Source organism: Tetrao urogallus, assembly GCF_951394365.1.
Source record: "Tetrao urogallus genome assembly, chromosome: 14".
NCBI lineage: Eukaryota > Metazoa > Chordata > Aves > Galliformes > Phasianidae > Tetrao > Tetrao urogallus.
Window position 1 is genome coordinate 13,020,319 of NC_136827.1, and position 25,892 is coordinate 13,046,210.

At 45.3% G+C, this 25,892-nt stretch overlaps 1 protein-coding gene across 2 annotated transcripts; it reads right to left on the minus strand.

The window, feature by feature from the left end:
* Positions 1-1,851: 1,851 nt before the first annotated feature.
* Positions 1,852-10,169, minus strand: CANX (calnexin; the record flags this gene model as incomplete). 2 transcript variants are annotated; one of them, XM_079542439.1, is made up of 14 exons in its annotated part: positions 1,852-1,905; positions 2,491-2,585; positions 2,741-2,870; positions 2,969-3,088; positions 3,481-3,696; positions 4,027-4,183; positions 4,632-4,745; positions 5,422-5,611; positions 6,070-6,262; positions 7,073-7,154; positions 8,429-8,570; positions 8,913-8,971; positions 9,448-9,521; positions 9,987-10,169. In XM_079542439.1, the coding sequence occupies 14 exons, from the start codon at positions 10,167-10,169 to the stop codon at positions 1,852-1,854; spliced, it is 1,809 nt and encodes a 602-aa protein (XP_079398565.1). The 2 variants fall into 2 exon arrangements, with proteins under 2 accessions (XP_079398565.1, XP_079398564.1); XM_079542438.1 differs by having other exon boundaries at positions 2,729-2,870.
* Between the last annotated feature and the right edge of the window lie 15,723 nt (positions 10,170-25,892).

Below are 25,892 nucleotides of genomic sequence, written 5' to 3' on the forward strand. Positions count from 1 at the left end.
TATTTTGGCAGTCAGGAGCAGTATTTACCCGGTGTTCAACAGGCAAAGGCATTCTAAACATGCAATAGCTCCCAACAGAAGTCTGAAATTACTTCCAGTATCTTGCTTACAATAGTTTATTTGCACACTGCTGAAAAAAATTATCGAGAAATCCTGCTATGCATTTGTGGTCACTAATATTTCAAACACAACAAACGAGGGGTACAACGTAAGGACAGGCAGCAAAAGGTATTTGTACAAAAGAAAAGAAAACCAACAAACAAAAAACCCAAGCCTTTAGTAATTAGACTGTTTGCAAGGTTTGGAGCACCCAACCCCACAGCCCCTGGGAATTATTCCCCATACTACAGCTATGACCAAACACTGGAGTGTTTAAATTCAGTGCAAGAGAAGTAATTTCAGGACATTTAATTTCACTCTAAACAAACACAAGCTTATCTGTATAGACATCTGAACCCCAACATATTTGGTACAGTGTGATGAAGTTAGTTTCACCCTCAGAGGTATGCTCTTGTAGTGACCACCAGCATTCCACAAGTGTTTGAAACAGTATAATATGTAGACACGACGCTTTAAAAAAAATTTATTCAGCTGGAATTGAAACTCCCTAACATTCACAATATAATTTAGGATGCATTTGTTACATGAAAAGCAGATGAAAGACTTAACAGTTTCACATACCACTTAAGATATTCCACATGCTTCTTTCCCCACCTACAAATACTGACATCTTGGGATTTTTTCCTTATTAAATACTCAGTTCAACTTCTCTATCAATCATTTCTCCCATTCCTATAGGAATACATACAGTGATAACAGTGAGGATATGAGACACTGTCCTATCCAGTGCTTGGACCCTGGAGTAGGCCTAGCCATAAAAATAAAAGTTTGACAATGAGCTGAACATGAAGCACTTCCAGCAATTGAGGCAAAGCTGCACTCAGAAAAAGCTGTGTAGTCACAGAGAAAGGAAAGTATCAGTGGCTGAAGAGAGGGGAAAAGGGAGAGCAGTCTAGCACTACCCCTGTGCCCCCCAACAACCTGTTAATTTTACAAAGAGTTGAAGAACTAACAAAATCCATTAACTGTAAGGTCTGCAGGATTAAATGCCACATTAAGACAACCCACTCCAAATCCTACATCATTTGTCAACACTTAATTGGGCTTTAGCCATGCACAGAGGGCATGTTCCATAGACTGACCAACTGACCCCTTCCTCTTCCCTCCCAGCTCCCACCAGGAACAAAGTTTAACTACTGGTTTCCCCCACACATGATCTCCTCTCCCTCCCCTTGTTTTTTTCCCCCCTTTGAGGGAAGAGGCATTTTCAAATATACTGAAAACTTTTCTTCAAATAATTACCAAATTTTTTGGGATAGAAAGACATGACAAAGGAGTTTGCACATTTGTAAAAAAAAAAAAAAAAAAACTAGTTATGAAACTGCATTTTTGTTTTATCATCTAGTATTTAAAGATTCATTGTTATTCTTCACTAATTAACATATTAAATTAAGCAAAGATACGAGACTGGTAAATTCTACCAATCTACATAAAAACAGAAAAAAAATATTTAAAACCAAAAGTGAAAAGGTTAGTCATGTTACATTCCAAAATCCACAGCCCATTATATTAAATGCATTCTTTCTACAGGAATGATGTTCTTTATAACAGATGGATTGCAAGTATTTTACTGCTAGACACTCCATTACATTGGATAGTGTGACTGGAACCTGTGGATGGTGAAATCTTGAGGTTTGTCCAAGTTTCAATGTAAGGTGTCCAAGGTCCTCTCCCAGAACCATGTTTTGGAAAAAAATTCACACAGATTAAGTTCTTATGATTATTTTTTTTTCAATCTTTCCTTGGCTTTCTGTTTCTGGGTGATCTATTCACAGTTTCCTCCTCCTGCAAGAAATTGAGGTGTGAAAACATTAAGGCAATCTAACTTTATTCCTAAAAGCCACTTAAAACAAACCTACAAACAACTTATTTCTGCAACTCTACATTACAATTTGATTTTAAAAGGATCTCTTGCTCTTATTACTCCTTCCTTTCCATGCAGGGTAGACAAATCCTTATTTTCATAGTGAATTTATGTTATTTGCTCAAAGTACTGCTGCAGCTGCACAAATCCCTTTAAGTTCAAGGAACACTCCACCCATTTTTAAGTCAGCCATTATGTCAGTGTGGAGCACTTAAAAGGTCACATCCTGACTACACACAAAGCTGAATGAGCCTTTTGCCTCAAGATGATGCATTCCACACAATCCTAGTCTTCCCACAATGCAGGGTCTATGGCAAGTGCCTTCCTTTCACAACGTTCCCTGCTTTGCTGAGGTTGGCCACAGCAATTCCTGTTTTGCGAGGGATTAAATTCTCTGGAGTTCTGACACTGGAAAGGAGCACCACATGAACCAGGTTAGCTAAGCTTGTGGATTTTTTCTTGGTATAGAAAAAGGCTTTCCTCAAAAAAATCAAGTGTTCTCTTACCTCTGATGCACGTTTCCTGTCCTCCCCTTCCTCTTCTTCCTCCTCTTCCTCTTGACTAGCACTTCCTATGTCAGCATCATTTTTCTGCTTCTCCTCTAAAGAAGAGGGGAAAGAAATCTCATTCATTTTCTTGTCATTAGGATTTGCACCTTCAGTTCACCTTTGGCTTGATCTTATGTCTGCCCATCTTGCTCTTTTGTTCTTTCAGATTGAGAACTCCATTTATCTCACAATTCACTATTTTGCCTACCTAGCTTCTCCTCACTTGGCATCTCCTCCTCCTCCTTGTCTCCTTTGTCTTTTTCTTCCTCTCTCTCATCACTCATCACATCAGGCTGAGGAGCATCAGTCTTTTTGTACTCCGCAGCACTTGGCTGCTTCTAAAAAAAAAAAATAAAATATGTTAGTTGTAAAGTTAAGGCACATTACACTGAATCACTTCTTAAATACTATACTTATTATCAAAAGAAATGCATACCTTCCCAGAGCAGCAGAAAAGGACAACAAGGAACACTGGGAAAGCCACAATGAGGATGTACACTACCCAAAGCCAAGGACGCTCTTCAGCAGCTGCCATCATCTGGCCCACAACACCAGGCTGTAAGATACAATGAACCATTAAAACCAGCAAGTCACAGCAGTTAAGTCTGAAACAAATTTTTTCAAATAGGCTTCCTGCATCCCCAAACATGGCATTTAATACTTCAAAAAGTTAAAGCTAACCCAAGTATTTTCCATCGTTTATAAGTTAAGAATTAGCATACAGTTAGCAGAACTGTCAAAGCAAAAACGTTCAAGAATAGTGAACACTCACTGCCATTAATACTAAATTACCATATTATAATTACAAATTAAAGGTTCTAATTAGCTTTATGAATCCCCAGCCTTGGTACCTAAAGATACATATTGATCAACACTGATAAAGTCTGGACCAAAATATCAGCAGTGCTGTTTCAGTCAGAAGCACACAATTAAGCCTTCGTTTCTCACCTCTGCAGCACCATCAGCTGCCTTTTTCAGTCCCCATCCATCATTGGCCCAATCATCAGCCACAGCTCTTTCAGTACAGATGATAAAGTTGTCAAAAAAGATATCAGATGTCATTGACCATAGCTCAAGTCCCACAGCACTGAAGGGAGTCATCCTGAAAGGCTCCAAGTCTTCAAAGAAATCTGGGTTTGGGATTTTCCTGGGTTTCCATATCCCCTACGAAAGACAAAAGATATTCAAGCCTTACCTACAGGTATACAGTTTGCATTTTTAGTTTTCAGTCCATTTCAGCTAGGAAGAACAATTCATTATACCAAATTATAATGTTTATAGGTGTGACTCTACAGGTTTGGGAAATCAAGTTACAAGAAAGTGTTATAAAAAAGTGAAGCCAAGAAAGCAAGCACTTTGAAACAGTTCACTTGAAAACATAGAAGGATAACAATATTTTTTAATACTAATGACATCTGCTGAACTTATAATTATTCTGACTTTTGGAAAAGAAGCACTGCGCTGGCCAGAAGTTTACACAATGATAAAACCAACCTGATAGTTCACATTATCAATCATAGGAGGTTTCCATTTGCCCTTGTAGTTTGGATTGTCAATCATTGGTCGCTGCCAGGTTCCACAGCCAGGAGCTGATTCACATTTCGGATTTGCAATCTGAGGTGCCTCCCATTCACCATCCATATCCTCATCCCTGAAAGAGAAACCCAGCCTTCAGGTTCGTCCCCTTAAACAGGTTAAAACTTGGAGCATATGCAATTTTGGGAAAATTAAAATTCCTACTTTAAAACGGAGATATTGAAACTAAATGTAACAATTCCACAGATAATGACCCTGCAGAAAGAGTAAGTATCTCAAGAAGTAGCTTGAAAGCACGGAAGCTCAGTGAAAGCTAGTCCCCAGAATGGTAAAACTGGAAGATGAACATCCCTGACCTGTTCAGCTTGCAATCTGAACAAAACACCAGTACACAGACAAATGAGAGAACGCAAAATTCCTTAGACTAACTCCATCTTCCACTTTTGAAGGAAGATGCCTAAATTGACAACTTTCTTAGCAAACAACAATAAACCAGTTATTCTTGTATTTGTCAAAACCAGAACCCAAACACCTGTTACATTCATAACACACAGTAAACGTACCAATCTTCGGGCTTCTCAGCATCAGGGTCTGCTACGTATTCTGGCTCATCATCCAGCCAGCCCTCTGGTTTCACAGCATTTTCATCTGCTATCTTTGCAGGAGCATCCTCATCCCTTGAAGATGGCATTTAATATATTAACACGATATGCAAAGAAAAAAAAAATTCCCAACCCTAAAGCAAGATTCTGAGACTTTCAGCAAGCCCACTGATTTATCAGCCAGCTTCACTTCTGACACACAACACCAGTTTTTAACTTGCAGTCTGTTACCTAGCAGATACCTCAAAGCACAGTCAAGAGCTCCAGCCAATACAGAGTACTTTTTAATGCTAATCTAGAAAGGGCACATTACAGCAAATCCCATATCCCCACTGGTCACTGGAAACATGTATTTGAGCTTGCAGTCAAGTCTATGATTCATGGAGCACAGGCTCGAGAACAAAAAATCAGTACCAGCTTCTGCCCTAGGCTGTCAGGTATTTCAGTCACTTAACTATGCATTACACAAACAACTTATACCTTCATCCTGTCTTTTAAGCAAATCAGAGATGAGCACATTGGCTAACATAGATGTTTTCAGTAGTCTTTATCTGCAGGCAGCACAAGAACAGTTATTCCTATAGGACATCAATCCTTTCTACCTTTATTTACTGCACTGCTACTAAACCAACTTGTAACTAAAGGTTTACACAAGTGTGAGACTCAGAATTCTGTATGTCATTAGAGGACTTTGATAAGCTGAAGTTACCACGCCAAGACCTCCCTCTCTTCCACTCTTCCAACACCTTACCAGTCATCTGGTTTAACAGCATCTGGATCCGGGATTTTGGGTCTCTCATCCCAGTCCTCAGGCTTCTGATCATTTGGGTCCTCAATCTCTCGGGGTGGATTCACAGGAGGAGACATATCATTTAGCAAATTCCCACTGTTGACAACCATTTGATCAACCAGAATTTCAAAACTATTATCAGGATTCAAAACTGGAAAGAAAAATAAGTACAGCCATTGCACAGAAGTTAGAAGGTGTGCTTTGAAGTATCACTCATTCCTGCTGTACAATTCAAACTTCATTAATCCCAGCTACCATCTACCTAGCAACTACTTTTAAGAATTAAGAACCTTTCCCGTGATGTCTAACTATAACCAGTGACAGGAATACTTATCATACCAAGTTACTAACAGCTACTCTGAAATACAGTTCTCCTTCATCTGTTTAGTTCAAGATCTCATGACTTTTTAAGCGAATCAAAACTTCTCGCAAGGAAGCAGCAATCCTTTATGTACTAAGACTAGCTTTTGCATTCATAACTTTCATGAAGTGGCCTTTAGCTGCATGGTATATTCATACAAAGATCTGTTTGTTCATCTGTTCACTGAGTTTTTGACTCAGAAAACAGAAGTAGTTGTTAACGTGAACAGCAGCTAGCAGTCAACATACCCAGTGTGTAAAGGTGTGTCTTCTTATCAGTGAAGTAGGTCTTCAAGTCTGCATCTGGACGCTTCGCATGCTTCTCCTCGTATTTGCCAGTCTTTGGGTTTTTGTGCCGGAAGATGAAGTGCAGTTTATAGTCCTCTCCACATTTGTCAGGGCCAAACATGATCGTGTATGGAGTTTTGTCATGGAACTGATCCTTTAAAAACAATGCAAAACTTAATGCTATTAATTTGAAATACAACTTCAGCTAATGCCTACCCTGAAAACCCTCAGTGCATTAGAAACTGTTCTGCGACTCAGTATCAAAGGCAGTGAGGTTCCCAGACTAAAACTTACATCACCATTACAAGCTTCCAGAGAGAAGACCAGAATTAGCCTACCATCGTTATTTTGCATCTTTCATCTCTACTTTCCAGATAGAAAACAATTGCTGTACAAGTGTTATTAACAAGGTAAGTAAATCATTACACAGTGACAACTATGTATGTTTTAAGCAAATCCCTACACTACAAAAATGACTAAAAAGCCACTAACAGAAATATCAGATACTATTAGCCAGTCCAGTGAATTTCTTTCACATAAAGAATAAGCAGCATTAAAAGTGGAGCTGAGATGTATTTCATTTATACACAAGCTGCTATATACTGTTTCAATTTCAGACTCAACTAAATATAATAACTGCAAGTCTATCTGTTCTGCTTAATGGTATCTTGAGATTCTATGCATACATGAAACTGGCCAGATAGCCAAGTAGTCTTCCGGGCACGTAGTGAAGTTCTACTTGTACCCAAGTTCTGGGTATTACATGTAGTCAAGAGGCCGGAAAACTTCAGTATTTCTCATCTCCAGCTGAAAACACTGGGAAATCAATGAGCACAAAGTACTTTGAAGATCAGGCCCTAAATGTGCCCCACTGCCTTTACCAAAGTGGTTTCTCTAGAAAATAAAAAAAAAAAAAAAAGCTTTGTTGCCTTGTTCCATGGATGACAGCATTAGCAGCACTCACCAGGTTCAATTCAGGTGTTTTTGAAAGCAATTTCACATAGGCCCCGCCACACTCTATTCCATTTTGGAAATTTACTTCATACCTTATTTGGACAGAGAAGTGAAGAACATGTTATACACAAGCAACATTTACCTTCATAATGCATGACTGATTTTATACTTGAAAATTGCAGAGTAAGACGATATTGGTTTTGTTTGTTTCAAATTAAGAGTGAATATTAAAAACACATGCTGCACTCTAGAGACTAAGCAGATGTTCAAGAGGGCCTGAGAAAAGAGGAGAATTGAAGATTTTAAAGACTTAACCTGACAGAAAAGATGAAAAGAACTGAGCACTAATCTAGAAGATTATGATCCAGAAGTAGAGGGAAGAAGAGGTTTTTCAAGTATGTAAGAGACTGCAACAGAGATTAAGAGGAACCAATTATTTTCCACACAACCACTATGGCAGACAGACAACTCAATTTGCAAGCTGACTGAAGTGAGCAGTTGGATCCTAGCAGAACTCCCTTTAGGGCTGTAAGCATACAATAGTATATTTAGAGATGCCAAGGAGTCTGAAAAAGGCAAAGCATGTCTGTCAGGAATAGGCTAAGCATGCTCAAACCTCTCTCAATGCCAGCAGCTGAAGTGAATGACCACTTCAACTTATTTTTAGCCATGCATTGTGAGCCAAAACTAAACAGTAATGCAAAGTAAAGTGACCAAATCATTATCTTGTACAAATATGAACTAGCTCACTGGCTGTTTAAAACTGATAACGCAGGTAATATCCCACAATTCAACTGTTGTCATTGAAAGATTCTTTTCCTGCTTACTAGTCTAACATGCTTGCAAGCAGATTCCTCCACATCACTCATGGCCCAGTAGAGCGAGACAAGTTGCTGCTCATCTTCCTCAGCAGATGCACGAGAACAAAGGAAGGTGGAAACAAGCGCACCCTTAACCCTCTGCCCACTCTCCCTTCAAAACAGGGGGCACTTCACTGAATAAACACAGTGACAAACGTACAGACAAGCTCTTGTCCAAGTGGACATGGACATCTATAATCAACAGTACAGAAATCAGTTGCCTGTTCTGCTGAGTACAAGAAATACAAGTCCAGAGACTAATTACCAACTCTATTTTTCAGAGACTACTTTTTTTCTCAGGCTTCAGAGGGGGCCACTCTGTTCCTAACTTCCCACTTGAGGAATCCAGATTGCTATTTTGCTCCTACTCAAATTGTATAATGACACGTTACAGTCTATCTTGTGTCATCTAGACCCCCCACAGCCAACAAAAGCTCAGTTACAAAATGAACCCCAGCCTGCTATCATGTCACCCTTGATAGAACACTAAGTTATCTTCTACTTACTGTATAATAAGGGGCTTGGTATCAAATACAAAAGGCTTTGAAAGCTTGGATGAAATTGCATGATGTTTGGCTCGTGTTACCAATACAAGCCCTTTGTCTCCTGGAAGCTTAGTGTCCTTCATGTCTTGGACTTCCCATTTACCTGGAGGAAAATTAACCAAATATTATCAAAATCCATTTGATACAATCTCGCCTCAGCCCAATCCTAAGCAAGAAAGTCATCACTGACTTTGTACAGGGTGCCTTCAAGTTAATGGGCTGAACGTCTTCACTAAAAATTATTTTAAAACCTCAAAGTGGAAATTTTATCTGAATCCTACCTGAATCAGGATCGTGCTTGGTATTGTTAACCATATACACATTCTCCCATTTTTTTAAATGAACGTAATTTCAAGGAGCAAGCACAACAGACTTATAGCTCTTCTTTGTATAAGGCAAACTGACATCATGAGCATCCATCAGTCAAAATACGGGTAGGACTTACCATCATATTTAGCAATTTCATCATCTGTATCATCTTTTTTGGCTTTGGAAAGGATCCATCTAGAAGACAAGAATCCAACAGTAAGAAACTTACACTTTTTCACCATGCACACAAAAAAACCTGTTCTTAAAATAGCCTTTGCTGTCCTATGACTACACCCCAGTGTCTCAATCCCCTGAGCTCTATCGCAAGCCTGTGAAGTTCTCATCTTTATCACTCACTGCCTCAGTCTCACTTCTGTAAAAATTCCAATATTCAAGTTTCTAATACCTCATTATGCTTACATTACCTGAAGCAAGTACACAAAGTCAGGTGATAAAGGTTAAAGCATACATAAAATACGACTTCTCTTCCTGTTATTACTAGTACCCAAGCAAAAACTAGTTTATCTCATCACTTCAACAGCCAGGACCACAGTCACTGCTGTAATCCTCCCCATGTGTTGCCTGTTTATTTTCAATAACAGGCACTAGGAACTCCCTTCCCCATAATACTTGGATTTTGTCTGTTCAGTCACCCCTCACATTATACTCACCCATCCAGAGTTCCTTTATCAAAGGATTCTACAAAATACACCTCGCCAGTTGGGACTGGTGCTCTGTAAGTAACCTAGGGAAACAGAGAGGCACTTATATACCCTTCAAGGCACATTCTCTAAAGTAGTACAAGCATATACAGCTCAGATCCTACATCTACAGTGTCATCTACACAGTACCTAGAACATTCTGGCAGCATAAATACAGAAATGATGTAAACACTGCTGCTTACACTGAGCCACTGTGCTCTCCTCTGCAACAAAAACTGAAGATTTTATCTAGCTGGAAGCTTCAGCATTAATTCCTGGTAATTACACCAGTTTTCAAATACTCACTAAAGTTTTTGAGGAAGAAGATGCAGGTCAAACAAGAATAGCAAGGAAGCAACTAAGCTTAATCCCAAACCCTACTCCGTGCTAGTGATCTTTAACAGCATCACTATACATTAAGTTTCAGCAAAGTAAAGGTAACTCTGATCAGGCTGACAGCAGTCAAAACACAAGCAGTAATTGCATTTTCAAGAACACTTATGCCAAACCTTTGGAGCTGGAGGAGGAGTGCTGCTTTCAGGATTTGAATCTTCTACATCCTCAACGCCATCATCCAAGTCATCCTCAATATCAATGACATCATCACCATCATCATCACCCACATCATGCTCCTGGGCAGCAAGAGTCCCAAGAGCTAGCAGTGTTACATACAGCAGCCATTTCATCTCCATTATCTGAATAAATAAGAAATGGAAAGAGGTTAAGCCAGCACACACACGAGCAACACGCAGCTTCTCAGTTGAGAGAACAAGCTTTTCTGGCAACAGGTGAGGCACCAAGTCACACCACTGAAAGAGGTACAAACTTACCTTCTCAGCTCTACTATTTATTGCTTCTGGCTGGTTAAGACAGCTCAGAAAGTGGGAAAGACATACAACTTAAAGGTATTTTTAATACAAAGCAGATGCTAGTGCACTGGAGGAGCACACGGACAAGCTCTGCAGATCGTGCTGCAGAAGTGTCAGTATTGTCCTTCCACTGCCACAGCCCACACAAAGAACCGACACAAGTCTGCAACACAACTTACACATCTAAGCAATCTGAACAGGAAAATCTACTTGTTGTTTGTGAGGAACTCTAAAGGCAACAGGTTCACACTGGTATTTCTATTCAGTTCCTAAATATTAGCTACCTCTTTCATGCACCTACAAAGCAACCCATCTTCTACCTCGGTCCAGTAGTTTTCTTGATTTCATACTCAGGACACCAGTACCTCCATCCATCAGTCCCCTTCCCCATGCTTCCTTCTAGACAGACTGCCAACAGTCACTGATACTACTCTGCAGATGTCTGTGAGCAGCTGGATATTGAAGCAGGCCCGGAATTCCCACTGTTCAGCAGTTAGTTTTATCTCTAATTTAACAGGATGGTCAAAGCAGAAAAATCTAATACAGAAATCTTATAGAAATAAAACATCACACCAATTAATTCATGGGATGCCCAGCATATCATCCTAACTAAAACATAGCAGACCTTGACAAACTCAACCTCAAAAGATCTCTGCAAGTAAAATGATAGATAAAAAGAACAACTCAACCACTGCACCTTTAGGTGGATGGAGAAAGCAAGACTCCTACCACGCTGCTCACCATTTTATCTGCACCAAAGACAGATGGGCAATGCTTACAGCAAGCAGAAGATCTGCTCCTTTCAATTACATTCCAAATATTTTTTTCCACAGAGTTGTAGCTGGATACTGTACTAATTTCTTCTAGAACGAGATAATAAAGCTAAACATTCCCTCCTTCCCATACATTCCTGCCTCAGGCTGCAGTCCCACAAACTTACAAACATAACTCAAGAGGAGTTACTAAGGCCTGTAGGGGCCCAAGTTTGAGCTAGAAAACAAATTTCCTACTTTCCAAAGCATGTTCAGGCAGCTAAAAGCATTTACAGTCTCAGCAGCTTATCAGCACTATCCAGTATACCACAACTCCACTGCATGCTAGATGTACCATTCTTTTATTCTTTAACTTGCTTCTAATGACAGAGGGGATGTTTTATTTCTCCAACTGCAGTTTAGAGACTCATGTTGAGGTCACGTCCAGTTTGTCACTACAGCAACGTGCAGTCACAGCCTGTTCCCTAACAATAGTGATGGCCTCGAGGATTATGCTCTCGATCCATGCCCACAGCCCTCCCCCACAGCTCAGGCAACTGCACCAAAACAGCTCGAAGCCAAAAGGAATCGGCTCACAGCATGAACAGCTGACACAAACTTTTAGTGTTCCTACATATAAGCAAAGCCTGTTGTGTTTGGTGTTTTTTTTCATGCACGTGGTACAGTCAGAACGGAGAAGTTACAGACCACACAGAGGCACACGGATCTTACTGCAAATTGGGCACCACAATACAAAGCCAAAGAACAAAAGTTGTCAAGTAAACATCAGAATCAACAGAGGCTGAAATCCTCTTGCATAGACAGTGTGCTCTGAGCAGGGCCAGAAGAGAAGAAAAAACAAGAGCCTGAAACATCTGTGAAGAAGCAACTGTTAAAGCTCTGGATGTGCCCTGTGTGACTGAAGGGACTCCGGGTGAGGTGGCACAGGGATGCCCTTCCAAGGTAAGGCTGAGTTTTGTCTTGCCTTACCAAACACGTTCCTAGCAGGGCTAGATTTAGTAGAATTTTACTCCAAGTTTTGTAACTGCTTTCAAGTTCTATCACGCAGATGGAACCACCACTGCACTGTTTCAGGAGAGTGACAGGAAAGTGCTTCTTAAAAATACAACAAGGTTAAAAGACAGTGCTCTCCTATTCTGCATGCCTCCTCTCCTCCCAGGCCCGTGCAGAGGATGTCAGCATCTCAGCACATAAGCAATCCCCTTGCTGACCTCACCACCAGCAGTGGAAGTTTGGGTTAAAGATACAGATCAGCCCCCAAACGTTCACAGCAGTACAGACTCCTTGTGGAGTTATTACCTATATTATCATCCCACCCCAACTAGAGCCCTTGAGAAATACTTGTCTGTGGTCAGTGGACTTTGGTAAAAGTGCTTCTTGCTTGGCTAACTGACAAGGCCACACAGCCTGACACTGCATGCAAGGTTGCTCCAGAAATTCTATCACAGCAGTCAGGTAGAACCAGTCAGGTCCACCAACGGCCCACAAAGCACAGGCAGCAGCTCTTTCGCTCTGCACATCAGTGCTCCTGATGCAACCACAGGGACCCACCCCACAGCTTCCCAATTCCTAGCCAATCCTGCTGAGTTGGAGACTTGGGGAAACTCATTTCAGGCTGCAAGTACAATCTACTCAAATTTCCCATAGCTTATTTCTTTTAATTAAAAAAGCTAAAATCTCTGTGTTTTAGTTAATTCACTTTTCTATCTTTGCTTCTTTATAATGACTGGAAAGCAGTTTTCACAAGCTTATATCCCTCTGAAGGGCATCCTACACAGCTCTCTTCTACGTATGAAATCATTCCCAAATTCTGCCCACGATCCACTCACACACCCAGCACAGACTGGGAGCACCTCCAGTGCTGCCACTTGTCAGGTCAGGCTTCCCTGCAACATCTGCAACATTACACGTTAAACTATACAGAAATGTCCTGAGAACACCCAAAGTGAAGCACACGTTTGTGATATTTTAAAGCTACATCTGTAACAGGCAGTGCTACAGAAGAAAGTTTCAACTTCACACAATCCTTGGAGACACAACCAAGATGATGATACTGTAGTAAATCAGGCTACTCCTAAACTGGAGGCAATAGGAGTCATTTTCACACAAGATACTCTGAAAACAAATTTCCAGCAGAGCTTTGAGCCACCAGCAACTACAGGTGTAGGCACACAGTCTTCAGAAGCACAGTCACCAACTGCACTAAGATCCAATTCCTCCTCTGCAGAAGAGCCCAGCTTCCAATTCTGATGCTCTCCCTGCACTTCTGTTCTTCAGTTTGCACCATACAGCACCTCCCAACGGTGGTGCAATGATCACGCAGCTGCCCCGAGCATTTAACAACACAGAAGCCCTTTGTAACAGGTGAGCTCAGGTCTCCCACCCAGAGAGCAACTGCCATTTTCAGTACACCACCATTTCAGGTCAGAGATAAGAACTTTCTTTCTTAAATAAGGTCTTCAGACACTCCTAGACATCAGCAGGCAATCCGCAGAGAAGGGAAAATCTGCCATTTGCTATCACAGGGCACTAACCAGAAAGCGTTAGAACTGCCAGTGCCATCACATCACTCATCCTCAGGCAACTTCCACTCCAGAAGCTCGCTGCCACCCCAGCACTGCTCACCAGCTCCTGGCAGAGGGCTGAAACATTTTCCCCTGGAATTTATGGGACCACTGAAAACAGACACCTGGAACTGCACTGCAGAGCTACACTGGTAAAAACTAACCCAAACTGGCCATGAAGAGCCAGCACCAGCTGCACTCTTACAATGCAGGACCAAAGGATTGCTGCCTTTGGATTCCAAGGCCTTAAGGAAATCATGCAGCTTCACAGACTTTTTTTTCCTATTTCATTGGGCACAAAGTCTAATTTCCTTAATTAGTGGCACGACACTGCAAAGACTTGATCAATACATCAAAGTTCTCACCACAACATGCAGCAGGAAGGACACGGTGGAGAGGACCCTTGCAGAGGATGTCTAAGTTCCTTGCTGTCACACTTCCAGAGTGTACTCTTTATAAAGTAACTTCCCTGACGGTTTAAGCAGAGCCTGCAAAACCAGTTTAATCATCTCCTTGGTTACACATCTATTTGAGTGGTTCATGGAGCCAGTTCTTAACACTGCATATTGCACAAAGTATAACTACAGGTGACTTGCTGCTAGATATAGTTTAACAAAGTTCTTTCTATTAAAAAAGCCCTGTCAGATAAAACAAGTCTTTCAAATTAAGGTACTGCAGAGCTAAGCACTGAAGGGAAGTGTCTGTATCATACAGGTTACCATAACTACCCTTCAGAAACTTAACTGGAAGAGCATTATCAGCTTTTATTTCAGGAGCATCTCAATCAACAGCTGAAACTGACTTGATCCTATATAAGCAAGATTTACTAGCAAAGCCCTGTGCTCAGTACCACACTTTGCTACTGCATTTACGTAGGAAGCACACCAGCAAAAATAAGCACAATGCATCCTCATGCAAGACAAGGGCCATGGAAGAAAGATGTACAGTCACAAGTCAATACATTCAAACGAAACTGCCAGGAGATCAAAAGTACGACAGATATCTGCCCCATCCTCACCCCCCACCTCTTTCCTTTCGAACTACATTGTCATTATTTCTGAGCAAGACTTGGCTACTCTACAAGGCAGACCAATAGTTCCTTAAAGTTCAAACCACTGAGCAGTGGAGGAATCTCCCTGACATCTCAAGATCCCTTCACCTTCCACATCCTGCCTCCTCTGCTGTGTCACAGCAGCTGCCTGATGGTGAGCAGGGCAGGCCATTTAAGATGGCTAAAAACCCTTCTGCTACACTGTTTTAACCTGTCATCAATTCTCCAGTCCAGTACACAAAGGCAGAAGGTGCTGTAGTGGGACAAGTAGCCAAGGATAAAGGAAATCAAGCTGCTAGCAGCAGCTTTATGCCATTATATCAGGTACACTGCAGGCATCCACGCCTGTCAGACAGACTCTTATTAGGCAGACCTGGGAGATCTACACCCCACAGCAAAGCTAGACAGCTAACTTCATTGCCAAACACTGATTTCAGCAACCAGTATCTCACCGCTCCTCTGAGAGGGATATAATAAAGTTATGTTCACATATACAGCAGCTCATACGACGCGGACAAAATTATTCTCCCCTTAAGTGCTTAGTTCTGCAATCAGACAGACTCCAGTACTGCCCTGCCTTGCTTTCAACAGGCCGGAGTTCTGTGTGTGGGTGGTTTTGTTGGTTCGTTTTTTTTTCTCCCCCTCAAAAAGGGGGGGGTGGGTAGGATACACTGCTACTTCAGGCCTGAGATTAGCCAGACCTGTAGCCCCTACACACAACAGAAAAAGCTGCCCTGGTTGGGCTGCAAGGAGCACAAACCAAGAGACTAGGTGTGAAAGGTGACAGCAGAGCTTGCCATTAATAAGCACTTCAAATACGCCAGTTTCTAAAAATAATGTACAACACTGCAGAAACAGCAAGGGAAAAAACACCATGTACTGTTTGTCAGCACAGAGATCCCTGCAGAACTGGAAGTCCTTGGAGGACAAAGGCAGAACTGCAAGGCTTCCTGGCCATAAAACAGATGGACTGCAAGAGAAATTACGGTAGGTGGGGAGAGATCTGGAGGTGCCTCAAGATCTTTGACATCATGCCTAGAAATCAATTCAGGTTTGCCTTGCTTAGAATTGATTCCAGCAAGAACAGGCTGCCATTTTGTTCATTGCAAGAGGCAGAAAAATGAAAGGCCAGAAAAGGAAATATAAGGAAGGACTAAGTACAAGTTACAGGGTGCTCTCAGTAAAGCATTTATTCATTTACTTAGGAGGAAGTGCTCCAACACACCGAATGAAAGGGCAATCTAGCAGAAGCTGCAAGCTTTCGTGCTGTTCTGTATTAGGCTTCTCTCCTAAGGAAGGCAGCCAACACTAGGAAGCAGTTAGCACCTTACAGCCAGCTTGTCTAATAGTATGTAGAAGTATTCTCTCCATTATATGTATATATGTATGTGTGTGTATATATATATATATATATATATATATATATATAAAGTGAAGTGGGAACATTAAGACTTAAACAAATACCAAGTTTAGTTAAAAAAAAAAAGGCTAAGTATTCTGAATAAACCCACATAATGCAATCACACCAACAGCAGGGATGTTTTCACAGCCACTCTCATGCACCTGAAGTGCTTCTGGAGCAACATATTTTCACTTCCATTCAGTCCATATTCTTAACACTGTTATCTCACACACAACTACAGCTCTATCATCTCCTTGTAACACACGTGGGTTATTTCTACTTACTTGACAAGCATTAAGTAACAGTGAATTTCAACAAACATCACGTTCCTGGAGCCCAGACCTCAGGCACCTGACAGACCCCAAACAAACTCGGTATGTTTTACATGATGCTCTGCAGAAACACCGCAGCGTTAATTAACAGCACAGCATTAATTAATTAACACCACAACGGCTGAAGCCCGGAGCTGTACCGTAACTGCAGCCACCACCGCATGGCAGCTTCCCTTCCAAACGAGATCAGCCGCAGCATTTCTCCTTCCACCGCCTAGAAAGTTCTGAAGCGCAAGACGGCACGTGAAAGTTCCCTCGTGAAGAGCAGAGCAGAGAGGAACGCAGGGCTACGCGTGCTTCACTTCGATTTTCCATTCAAAAGCACTCTGCTCAGACCCCGATCCAGCCCTGCGAGCGCACAGCCCCCCGCCCAGTGCTGAAAGCGGCCCGGCCCCGCACGTCGGGATCCCCGCACAGCGGCTCCGAGCCCCTAGGCCGCATTCCCCCCGTCGGGCCCCGCTCTGCCCCGTTCCGGACCCTCCTCGCTCCGTCACACCGGCTCCCCTCCCGTCACACCGGCATCACACCACGCCCCGTCCCGCCGCCCCCAGCAGTCTGGGTTCCGCCCGGCCCCGCACGGGCCTCGCCGCGCCGCCCGCCCCGAGGCCGCAGAACCTACCAGAAGCCGCTGGGCTCACGGAACGCAGCCGGGCGGCCCCGCAGCCCCCGGCCGCGATCACCCCTCCCTCGGCGGCTCCAGGACCGCCCCGCCGCCCGCCGGGCCCGCGCTCGAGGCCCGGCACCCCGCCGCCGCCGCGCCGCCGCCCGCCCCGCCGAACCCCGCGCCGCCCCGAAGCCAGACGGCCCGGCGCCGCCCGGCGCGATGTATGGGCGGGAAGGGGCGCTTACCGCGAACCCCGGCAGCGCCGCAGCCCCCGCCCGCTCGCCGCCCCCGGCCCTCACCTCCGTCACGTGTCCAGTCGCCCAGCACCACCGCCGCCGCCGCCCGCCTATCTACTGCGCGCCAGCCCCGCCCCCCGGCCCACCTCTCTTATGTTCTCCCATTGGCAAACGGCGCTCCCGCCCGTTCGCTCCTCTGCCTGTACGGCGTTCCGATTGGCTGATGTCGCCGCCGCTCGAAGCCTCTCCCGCCTCAAAACACGCCCCAACGGCGCAGCCCTTCGTGGAGCGCTTCTATTGGTTGGTGAGGTTGCAGGAAGTGCGTGGCGATTGGCTGGCTGAGGGGAGGCCGTTGAAACGTGGGCGGGGACGCAGCGGATTTCTCGTGGGTGGGGGCACGGCTGGGGCTCCGGCCCGGCCCGGCCCTGTGGCGGGGGTCGCTTCGCTTCGTGCTGTGGGTCGTCGGGAGCTGCTTGTTCAGCTGGGGGCTCGGGTGAAGCCTGCTAAGGGCCTGGACGCTGTTATATTAAACAGCACATTCACCTTCATTGCCCCTTGTGTTTCTTTAACCCGTTGGAAAGCGTTTTCAGCCTATTAAGAAAAAATAAGTGCATCTGGTATCTCTTAGTCACGAGTTGGGGTTTTAGGGAAGACGGGGAACGCAGCGCGCCGAGGGGCTGAGGGTGGAACTGGGCTTCAAGGCCTTACGTAATGCTGGGAGTTTTAAGCAATGCCACGTTTCTGAAATGAGCAAAGTAGTCGTGTAAAGGTGAAGGACTCGGCGTCTGTACGGCCAAACCAGTCGAAGAGGGCGGGGGATGCAGAAGTAACGGTCCCTGAGCGTGAGCAGTGCTTGGGGCCCGGGGTGCTGTGATGAGCAGAGCTGCTCCTCAGCAGGGGCAGAGGGGTTTTCTTTGCAAACAAATCTGTTTTGAGTCCATGCAGTGAGTCAGCAGCATAAGTCTCCCCACAGAGAAAATTCCACTGCGTTAGGACAATGCAGGCAGGGCCGGGCGCTCAGAAATAAGGCTCAGCATAAATGAAATAAAACAGCAAATCCCTGCTTGTGCTGAAGTTTGGGATCCAGTGGTCGCAGTTTTCCCCAAAGGCAACAAGCTGGCTCCTATGCCTCGCTGTCAGCTGAGCTGTGCCCAGCCCAAATGCAGGATGCAGAGATAGGCAGGGAAACAGCCTCAAATGACAGGCAGCAGGTGAGATACCAAGTGTCTTAAATTAGAAACAAATACTCCAAAGGGTAACAAAGATGTTTAATTTAGCACGCTCCATCTCCATTCTGGGCAAAATGCAGCTTTGTTCCAAATGCTTTCCAAGTCCCTCTTTTGAAACAGGTTATTACCTCCAGCATAACTTGCAGGATTGCAGAACGCTGTGCTCCAATCACACAAGCTCTGGGAAGTCGATGCACACACACACGCCAGTCACACATGCCTTCCTGCTCTCCTCCACCCTCTCCCAAAAAAGCAGGCATTCCTTCCTTTTACAACTGCTGAATCATGGCACAGGCAGGCAGCCCTGAAGCCCGTTGCTGCCTGTGCTGCTTTGTCATCTGGGGAAAAAAGAGTCAGTTAAAAAGAAATACAAGCTGCTAAAACCATCTCTGGCTCTGTGATTTTTGAGATGTTTGACTTTGGTTAAAATAATACAAAATCCACATAAGACAAATAGATGGTCCAGAAAGAAAGGGGATAAAAGAAAAAAAAGAGGACTGAAGGGAACAGAAGGACCATGCACAGAGGTTTAAGTGCTCTGGCAGCCAAGCAGGTGGTATTTTTAGGCCAGGCTATGATGTGCCAGGGCAGGGCAGTGGAAGAAAGAGGGATGGCAGATACCACATTGCATTGTTGAGATTTTCTTTGGTTTTCAATGGTTTTCATTCATGTTTGTTCAGGCATCGAAGCAGATCTGCCAGTTTCCACCAATGAGTGCTTGCAGAGCACGCTGTATTGTTCTCTGATTTTAGAAGTAAATTCTGAAAGGCAGAAAGTGGGCAGTATGGTGAAGCTGGAAAAGCCTGAAGTCTCTCATCCAGAACAGATAGAACTCAGAGGAAAGAGGAGAATTCTCTGTTTATGGGCAGACCACAGCTTTGGGCAACTTTTCTGTCCTGCTGGCAGGCAGAGAAACCTGCTGCACTTTCAGCTTTTTCTTTCTGATCTTAATTCCCTCTAACCTTGATCTCTGAAGAATTCCTACTTCCTTAATTCCCTCCTTGCATTTCAAGAATTAGCTGGAGCTCTGCTCAGATCTCTTTCTCCCCTGGAAAGCTGGTAAGAAGTGAGTGGAAAATCAGGCAGGTTGGGGCTGCAGGACAGCAGTGGAACTGCAGATAACAGGCAGTACAGGCAGATGAGCAGCAGGAGAACACTGACTTTTGCTCTTTCAAACTTTGCACTGCAGGAGGGAAGACAAGCTCACATCTCTATGGGGCAATGTCCACGTGCCCTGGCATGCTTTGATGGAAACCATTTCTTTACAATCACATCTCTGGAGACCACTCCTGAGAAGGGGGCAGGGAAAGATACATTGACTTTGTCAAAACAGAGGGGCCCAGGTGTCTGAAGCTAAAAATAAAGGGCTGCCATTTTCAAAGGTAATAGATGTGAATGTAAGAAATGTTATGAATTAATTGTAACAAGGCGAGGGGAAGTAGTGAAAGGAAGATGCACCAGAGAGCCAGAAGCAGAGCTCTAGCAGATGGGTGGGAGGAGATGGGGAGGTACAGAATGAAGTGGAAGAAGATGAACAATTCCTCTGGTAGTAAGTGCAGGAGCTAGGAAGTGCCTGTGCAACAGGAACTTTATAGAAAACTCCTGGGACCCACGGGTCAGAATTATGCAAGACAAGACAACAGGTGCAAGTTTGGTCTGTACGTAGGTAGCAACCGTGGTTCTGATGGAACTGATGGTTCCCTTGGGTTGTGCACAGGTTTGGTAGCTCCTGTAGGCGCTGCACCGCGCTGCTGAGCACAGTTTGGTCCTGGGTGTGCCCTTTTCCACCCCTTCTTTCAGAGAGCAGATGTAATTTGCTCCAAGGTTGCCTTCAGATGCCCCCAGGTCTGTGCTCTCCCTGAGGGTGTCATACTGGAAGCCTTTTTCTGTGAGCTTGGCTGGGCACGGGCAGCAGAGTTGGAGCTCCGGGGGTTTGGCTGTAGGGTGGGCTGTCAGCTCAGGGCTGATGTTTGTTTGTTTTATTTAGGAGTGGTTGTTTTGCCAACAAAGCTGTTTGCTTATTGGAGAACAAAAATATTTACCATTCTCAACGTCAAACACCTTCAGTGTGACAGTGATTGAACCCAGTTAAAGGAAACCAAAATGCCATCACAGAGAATAAGAAAACAGTTAAATGGCGTTTATTAGCTGGGGAAGTGAGGGGGTAGGAAGCCATTCTTCTCCCACTCAACCAGGCCTCATGGCCAGGACAGCCCTCAGGACAGCCCTCAGCCTCCAGCTCTGCACAAAGAAGTGGGCTCTGAGGGCCAGCCCTGCCCCATGCAGCCCCATGCAGCCCCTTCAGACCCAAGCAGAACCAGTGCTCCAACAGCCACATTCCTGGCATGCCATGCAGGCAGCACAAGGCCACCTCGCACTGCTGGCCTTCCCTAATCCTGCCTCGCTGAGGTCAACAAACAGGGAATTAGCAGCACTTAACTCAGTGACCTCCACAGGGCCACGGCTCTCCTGCTCACAGCACAGCTGGAGCTGCAGGAGAACATCTCCGTCATTTCTGCGGGCCTCTGTCCGTGTCTGACCAAAAAAAACATCACCACCCTTTTAAAGCAGACAGAAACGCAGGTGTGGCTCTCACTGGCATCTGAGCTTCATGTTTATACAGTCAACATCCTTGTTGTTTTCACTTAAATCCCACGTGTGGTTTCATGCTGAGCCCATTTCTCTCTGCATTACCGCACGCTTCTTCCTCCTGCTCTGGATGGAGCAGGCACCTCCTGCAAAGCCCAGGTGGTTTGATTTCAGTGCAATTGGTGTGATTGTCCTTTACTGGAACACACACATGGAGGTACACTTGGAACAACTTGCGAAATGGAATCTCTAATGCTTGATTTAATTGCTGATGAAGGTTGGTTTGTGCCAAAGTGCTTCTCTATGAATCGCAGCGGCTGAGGTGGGACATGCATTTCGTTCAGCTGTGCCTGCTGTGGAGCCACACGTTCTGGTGCACAGCCTGGTGGACAGGTGAGCTTGGAACCCTTGAAACCAACATCAGGAGCTGTAAGTCAGCAGTGTGCAGGAGGGACTTCCTGCTCAGAAATAAGGAGCAGCTGGTCCTCCTGCGATCCGAGGCAGAGCACGTGCCCGGAGGGATGGTGACAGCACAGCAACGAGGCACAGTGACTTTGCACCTCCCCAAAATAACAGCGGGCTCCATCGCATTCTCCGAGCTGCAGTTCCTGGTGCAGACGGGACGGCACTCTGAAGACCCGTGGCCGCGCTGGTGCAGCTCGAGCATTGGGACCTGCCCCAGGCTCCTGTCGATGGTGTCAGCTCCCTCTCCCATGCCGCTATTACTCAGAAAACAGCTAAGACACCATTTTTTTTACGGACGAAAATGACAGCAGGGCTCTGCGGCGCTGCCGCCCGCCTCGATGTCCCGAGGGCGGAACCAGGCGCGGGGCTGCCGACCTCCGCAGTTCCGCAGCGCCGCCTGGCGGCAGGAATGCAGCCAGCGCTTCATCTGCGAGCCGAGCGGCTCCCGGCCCTCCGGCAGCACGGACGCCTCGCACTTCCGAGGAGCGTCGCTGGAATTCCCGGATTCTTCCTTACAGAAAGGCTCCACTCTGGGCAAGGAAACGGCAGAGCCCTTCCCCCAGGTTTACTGCAGAGGTTGGATCTCGCTACCACTGCTGCTGCGATGAATGGGCAGTGCAAGGAATTGACGTTTCCAAAATGAAAAAGGGTTTTGTAAAGCAGAGCAGGTGAGCAAAGGTGGATGCGAGAGCATGGAGGCGGCCAGGTTCTTCTGGTTTGAGGGAGGCGAGATGAGCGTGCCCTGCTCTTGCAGGTGGCACTGCCCTGCCTTCAGCAGGGGGAAATTGTTACCAATCCTACATGCGGCACGGCTGTTCCAACGGCATCCCTGGCAATAGGGTGAGTCACAGGCTTAAGAGCAGCACTGCAGCAGAGCGCATTGAAACAAACAGCGCGGTATTCTCTGTGGGTTTGGAGGACACAGAAGCTTTCTCATGCAGAAAAAACCCGTGAGGTGTGGAGGCAGAGAACTCAGAGAGCTGGCTGTTCTCAGAGCAAACAGAGCTCAGGGAAGGAAAGGCCTCGTTGGGTGTGTTGGTGATAGGGAAATGATGGGCTGGGGTCAGGAGGTTCTGCTTGGCACGGGAGGGAGGGGAATGGGTAAGGTTACACGAGTGAAACGTGACTACCTTTGCTCTCTTTCTCAGGTCAGATAGCTTGGAGTTAGATCTTATCACCCGAGAGCTGAATTAATCATGGGCTGAGCCTTATAACTGAAAGGAAAAGATCCAGTTGTGAGGGTGTGCTGCTGCTCAGCTCGACGGAAACTAAAGAAAGAGGAGGAATGAAAGGTGATGTCTGATTTAATACAGCCTACAATAAGGCTATATTAAAAATATCGGCTATGGCTCAGGGAATGGTGCTGTTCTCAGACGGATTCAAAAATACAGAGGTTTGGTTTCCCAACAAGGAGTAAGGTGAGGGCTCCCCATGCTGGGAGGAGTGGGCTGGCGCTGACCTGCCTGCCTTGCTGCCTTCTTAGAAACTGCACTGTAACAATCCATGCATGTCAACTGTTTTGTTTTTGCATTTTCAGCTTATTCCTTACATTTATTCTGAATATATGCTTTACTCAGCTCTCCTGCTTGGCAATATCTGTGAACAGAGTTTGAATCAGTCACTGCCATCCAGAGCTGCCTTTGTTGTCTTGGGACACTCACATAGAAAATCCAACAGATCCTCCTTTAAGAATGAAGATGCAGATGTGATGCAAGCTCAGCAAAATCCCTGTGATAAATGGAGCCTCTTCCTAATGGCTTACTTATTTTATTGCTGAACCAGTGCCTGCTTTACAGATCTTCACAGAGTTTTAAATATATCTATAATGTACATATATCTGAATAATCTATATACGTACAGTGAAAAGCAATATGTAATAAAAATCTAGTATACCTGCATACATATGGTTAAGAATCTCTGTATTTAGGGTTAAGAATCACTGGTAGATGAAATGGTGATCATGAGAGCACTTTGGGAGGAGTTTGAATTCATTTTCACTGGAGAAAAAGGACCATTCTGCAGATACCAGCTGACAGCATTAACCTTTGTAAGCACTGAACCTGTTAGAAATGAGAGGAGATTTTTCTGTTTGTTTTAGTCATAGCCTATGCGCAGACCCTGATAAGTCCTGCACGACAGACAGCACTGTGTGTTCCTGAGCAGCCCCTTCCTTCTTCGACAGAAGTTAACTATTACAGACCAGCAGTTTCCTAACAAGACTTGCAAACGGCACTTGAATTAAAGATAACTCTGTCAGGATGTCTGGTTGACACCCATAGTGTTATTCATCCCTCAGAATTCCCTCTCGGAGGGGCTGTGACCATCCAGAAGCCCTCCAGTCGCTCTCAGTGCAGCCCTGCTCTGGGAAGCCTGGCAGCCATCCCAGCAAACAATTACAAGTTTGGGGATGCCAAGAGCACTGAGGTCCTGTTGGGCTGCCTCTGCCCAGGCAACATCCTTATGGGATTGTATCAGCAAATGATGAGCAGGCGTATGGATTGATGTTAATTCTTTTTCAGTGGTACGTAGGTTAGTGAAAGGTCTTTAAAATGGAGTGTGAGAAACTCCACTGCTCTTCTTGAGCAATTGTAGGAATGTGGGATTGATCTCCCTTAAATCCCTTTTTTCTATAATCTACTTTTCTTTTTATTTTCTAGTGCTGTTCTTCCTGCTGCCAAGAGCTCAATTGTCACATAGATACTGGAGATCTATTGCCTATTCAGAAAGCAAGGCAAGTTAGTCTTTGGTATTTGCAGAACTATAGCAACAGCCAAAAATGTAAGAGGTGTATTGGGATGAGAAGACCAAGAGAGTGAACAAAGCAAACAAGCTGTTACAAGTAATCTCTGAAACTGCGTGGGACATAGCAACGTCTGGGATGTCTGCTGGCACTGAAGAAAAGGACTGGATTGTGATGGGAGGCTGTGGTGAGCAGCACCAGAGCTTCCCAGTACAGAGAGCTGAGCTGCTTTGTGCTGTGTCTGGTCCTGCCTTGCCAAGCTGGACCCAGATGAAAGCTGCTTCCATCACAGGGGAGATGAATACCATCTTGCAGACATAGCGAGGATGCACAGGGTGTAATTTTGTCATTGGGAGTTTTTTTCATGTCCTGGCCACCACCAGGACAAAGCACGAAGCTCCTGGGCAGCATCCCAGTTCTGAGCTGTGTGCAGCAGGCAGGTGGCTGCTGAGAAGTGGGATTCCTTAGGTGTGGTGCAGTGGCATTCCATGTGCTGGTACTGCCCATCCTGCTTGTTGACACTGTGTGCACAAATCACAGGTGTGACATCTGTTTGTTTCCTAAACAATATGTTGAAATTATGATGTCTTGGGAGGGATTTGTATAGCAAAGAGAGCAAGTTTAAATTAAACATTTTTTCCTAGAGTGGCACAGTGATGTTCATTAGCAGAGGGGAAGTGACACTGGTGGTTCTTTCTTGCAATCAGATCTGCCCACCAAACCCAGCATGGGCAGCAGCCTATGGCAGAAAGCAGAGCTGCAGAGCTCTGCAGTACACCGCCACTGCCACCCAGCCTGCATATGGCTGGAGGTGAGGGTGTGCAGGAAGTTTTGGTATTTCACACTGTTTCTGGCTGTTCTATTCTGTTACACACACCCTAAAAACAAACCGTGCTGTTTTTAAAGCAGTTCCTGTCCAAGAGTGTGACTGGTCATTGAGGGGAAGCTCCTCACCTTTTGCAAAAGCTCTTGGTGCCCGAAGGCTCGTTGTTTGCTTCTCAAACGCCTCTGGGAAGAGCACAGTTTCCTAACTCACAGCCCAGGCTTTCACCCCTCTGTCCTGAAATGCAGCTGCTGTGAGGCAGCACCCTGAGCTGGAGGGCATGATGTGGTGTGTGGGAGCAGCAAGCGCTGGAAGGAAGAGCAGTGCTGGAGCTGGTCCTTGCAGCCCTGCTTTGCAAGGCCAGAGTGGGACAGAAAGACTCATAAGGCACTGCCAATATTATGGTGGGATGTGGACAGCCTGGTGCTGGCACTGAGTGCCTGCCCTGGGCACGCGGTGCGTGCTGCTGCTCACTGCACTCAGGTCAGCTTGGCTTCAGCCAGGCTTGACTGAGCAAAGACATCTGAACAAAGGAGTCACAGCTGCTAACCAGAAACTAATTCCCTCTTGGCTCACACCTCACCCTTGTGATGTCTGACTGCTCCCCAGACCCCTGCTAGCAGGCGCAGGAGGTGCCACGCTGTTACCTTCAGTGCCTTTCCTGCAGGAAGCAGCTGCCCATCCTGCTCGTGCCACATTCCGTGTCCCAGGTCTCCCACAGCCACCTCCGCTGCCCTC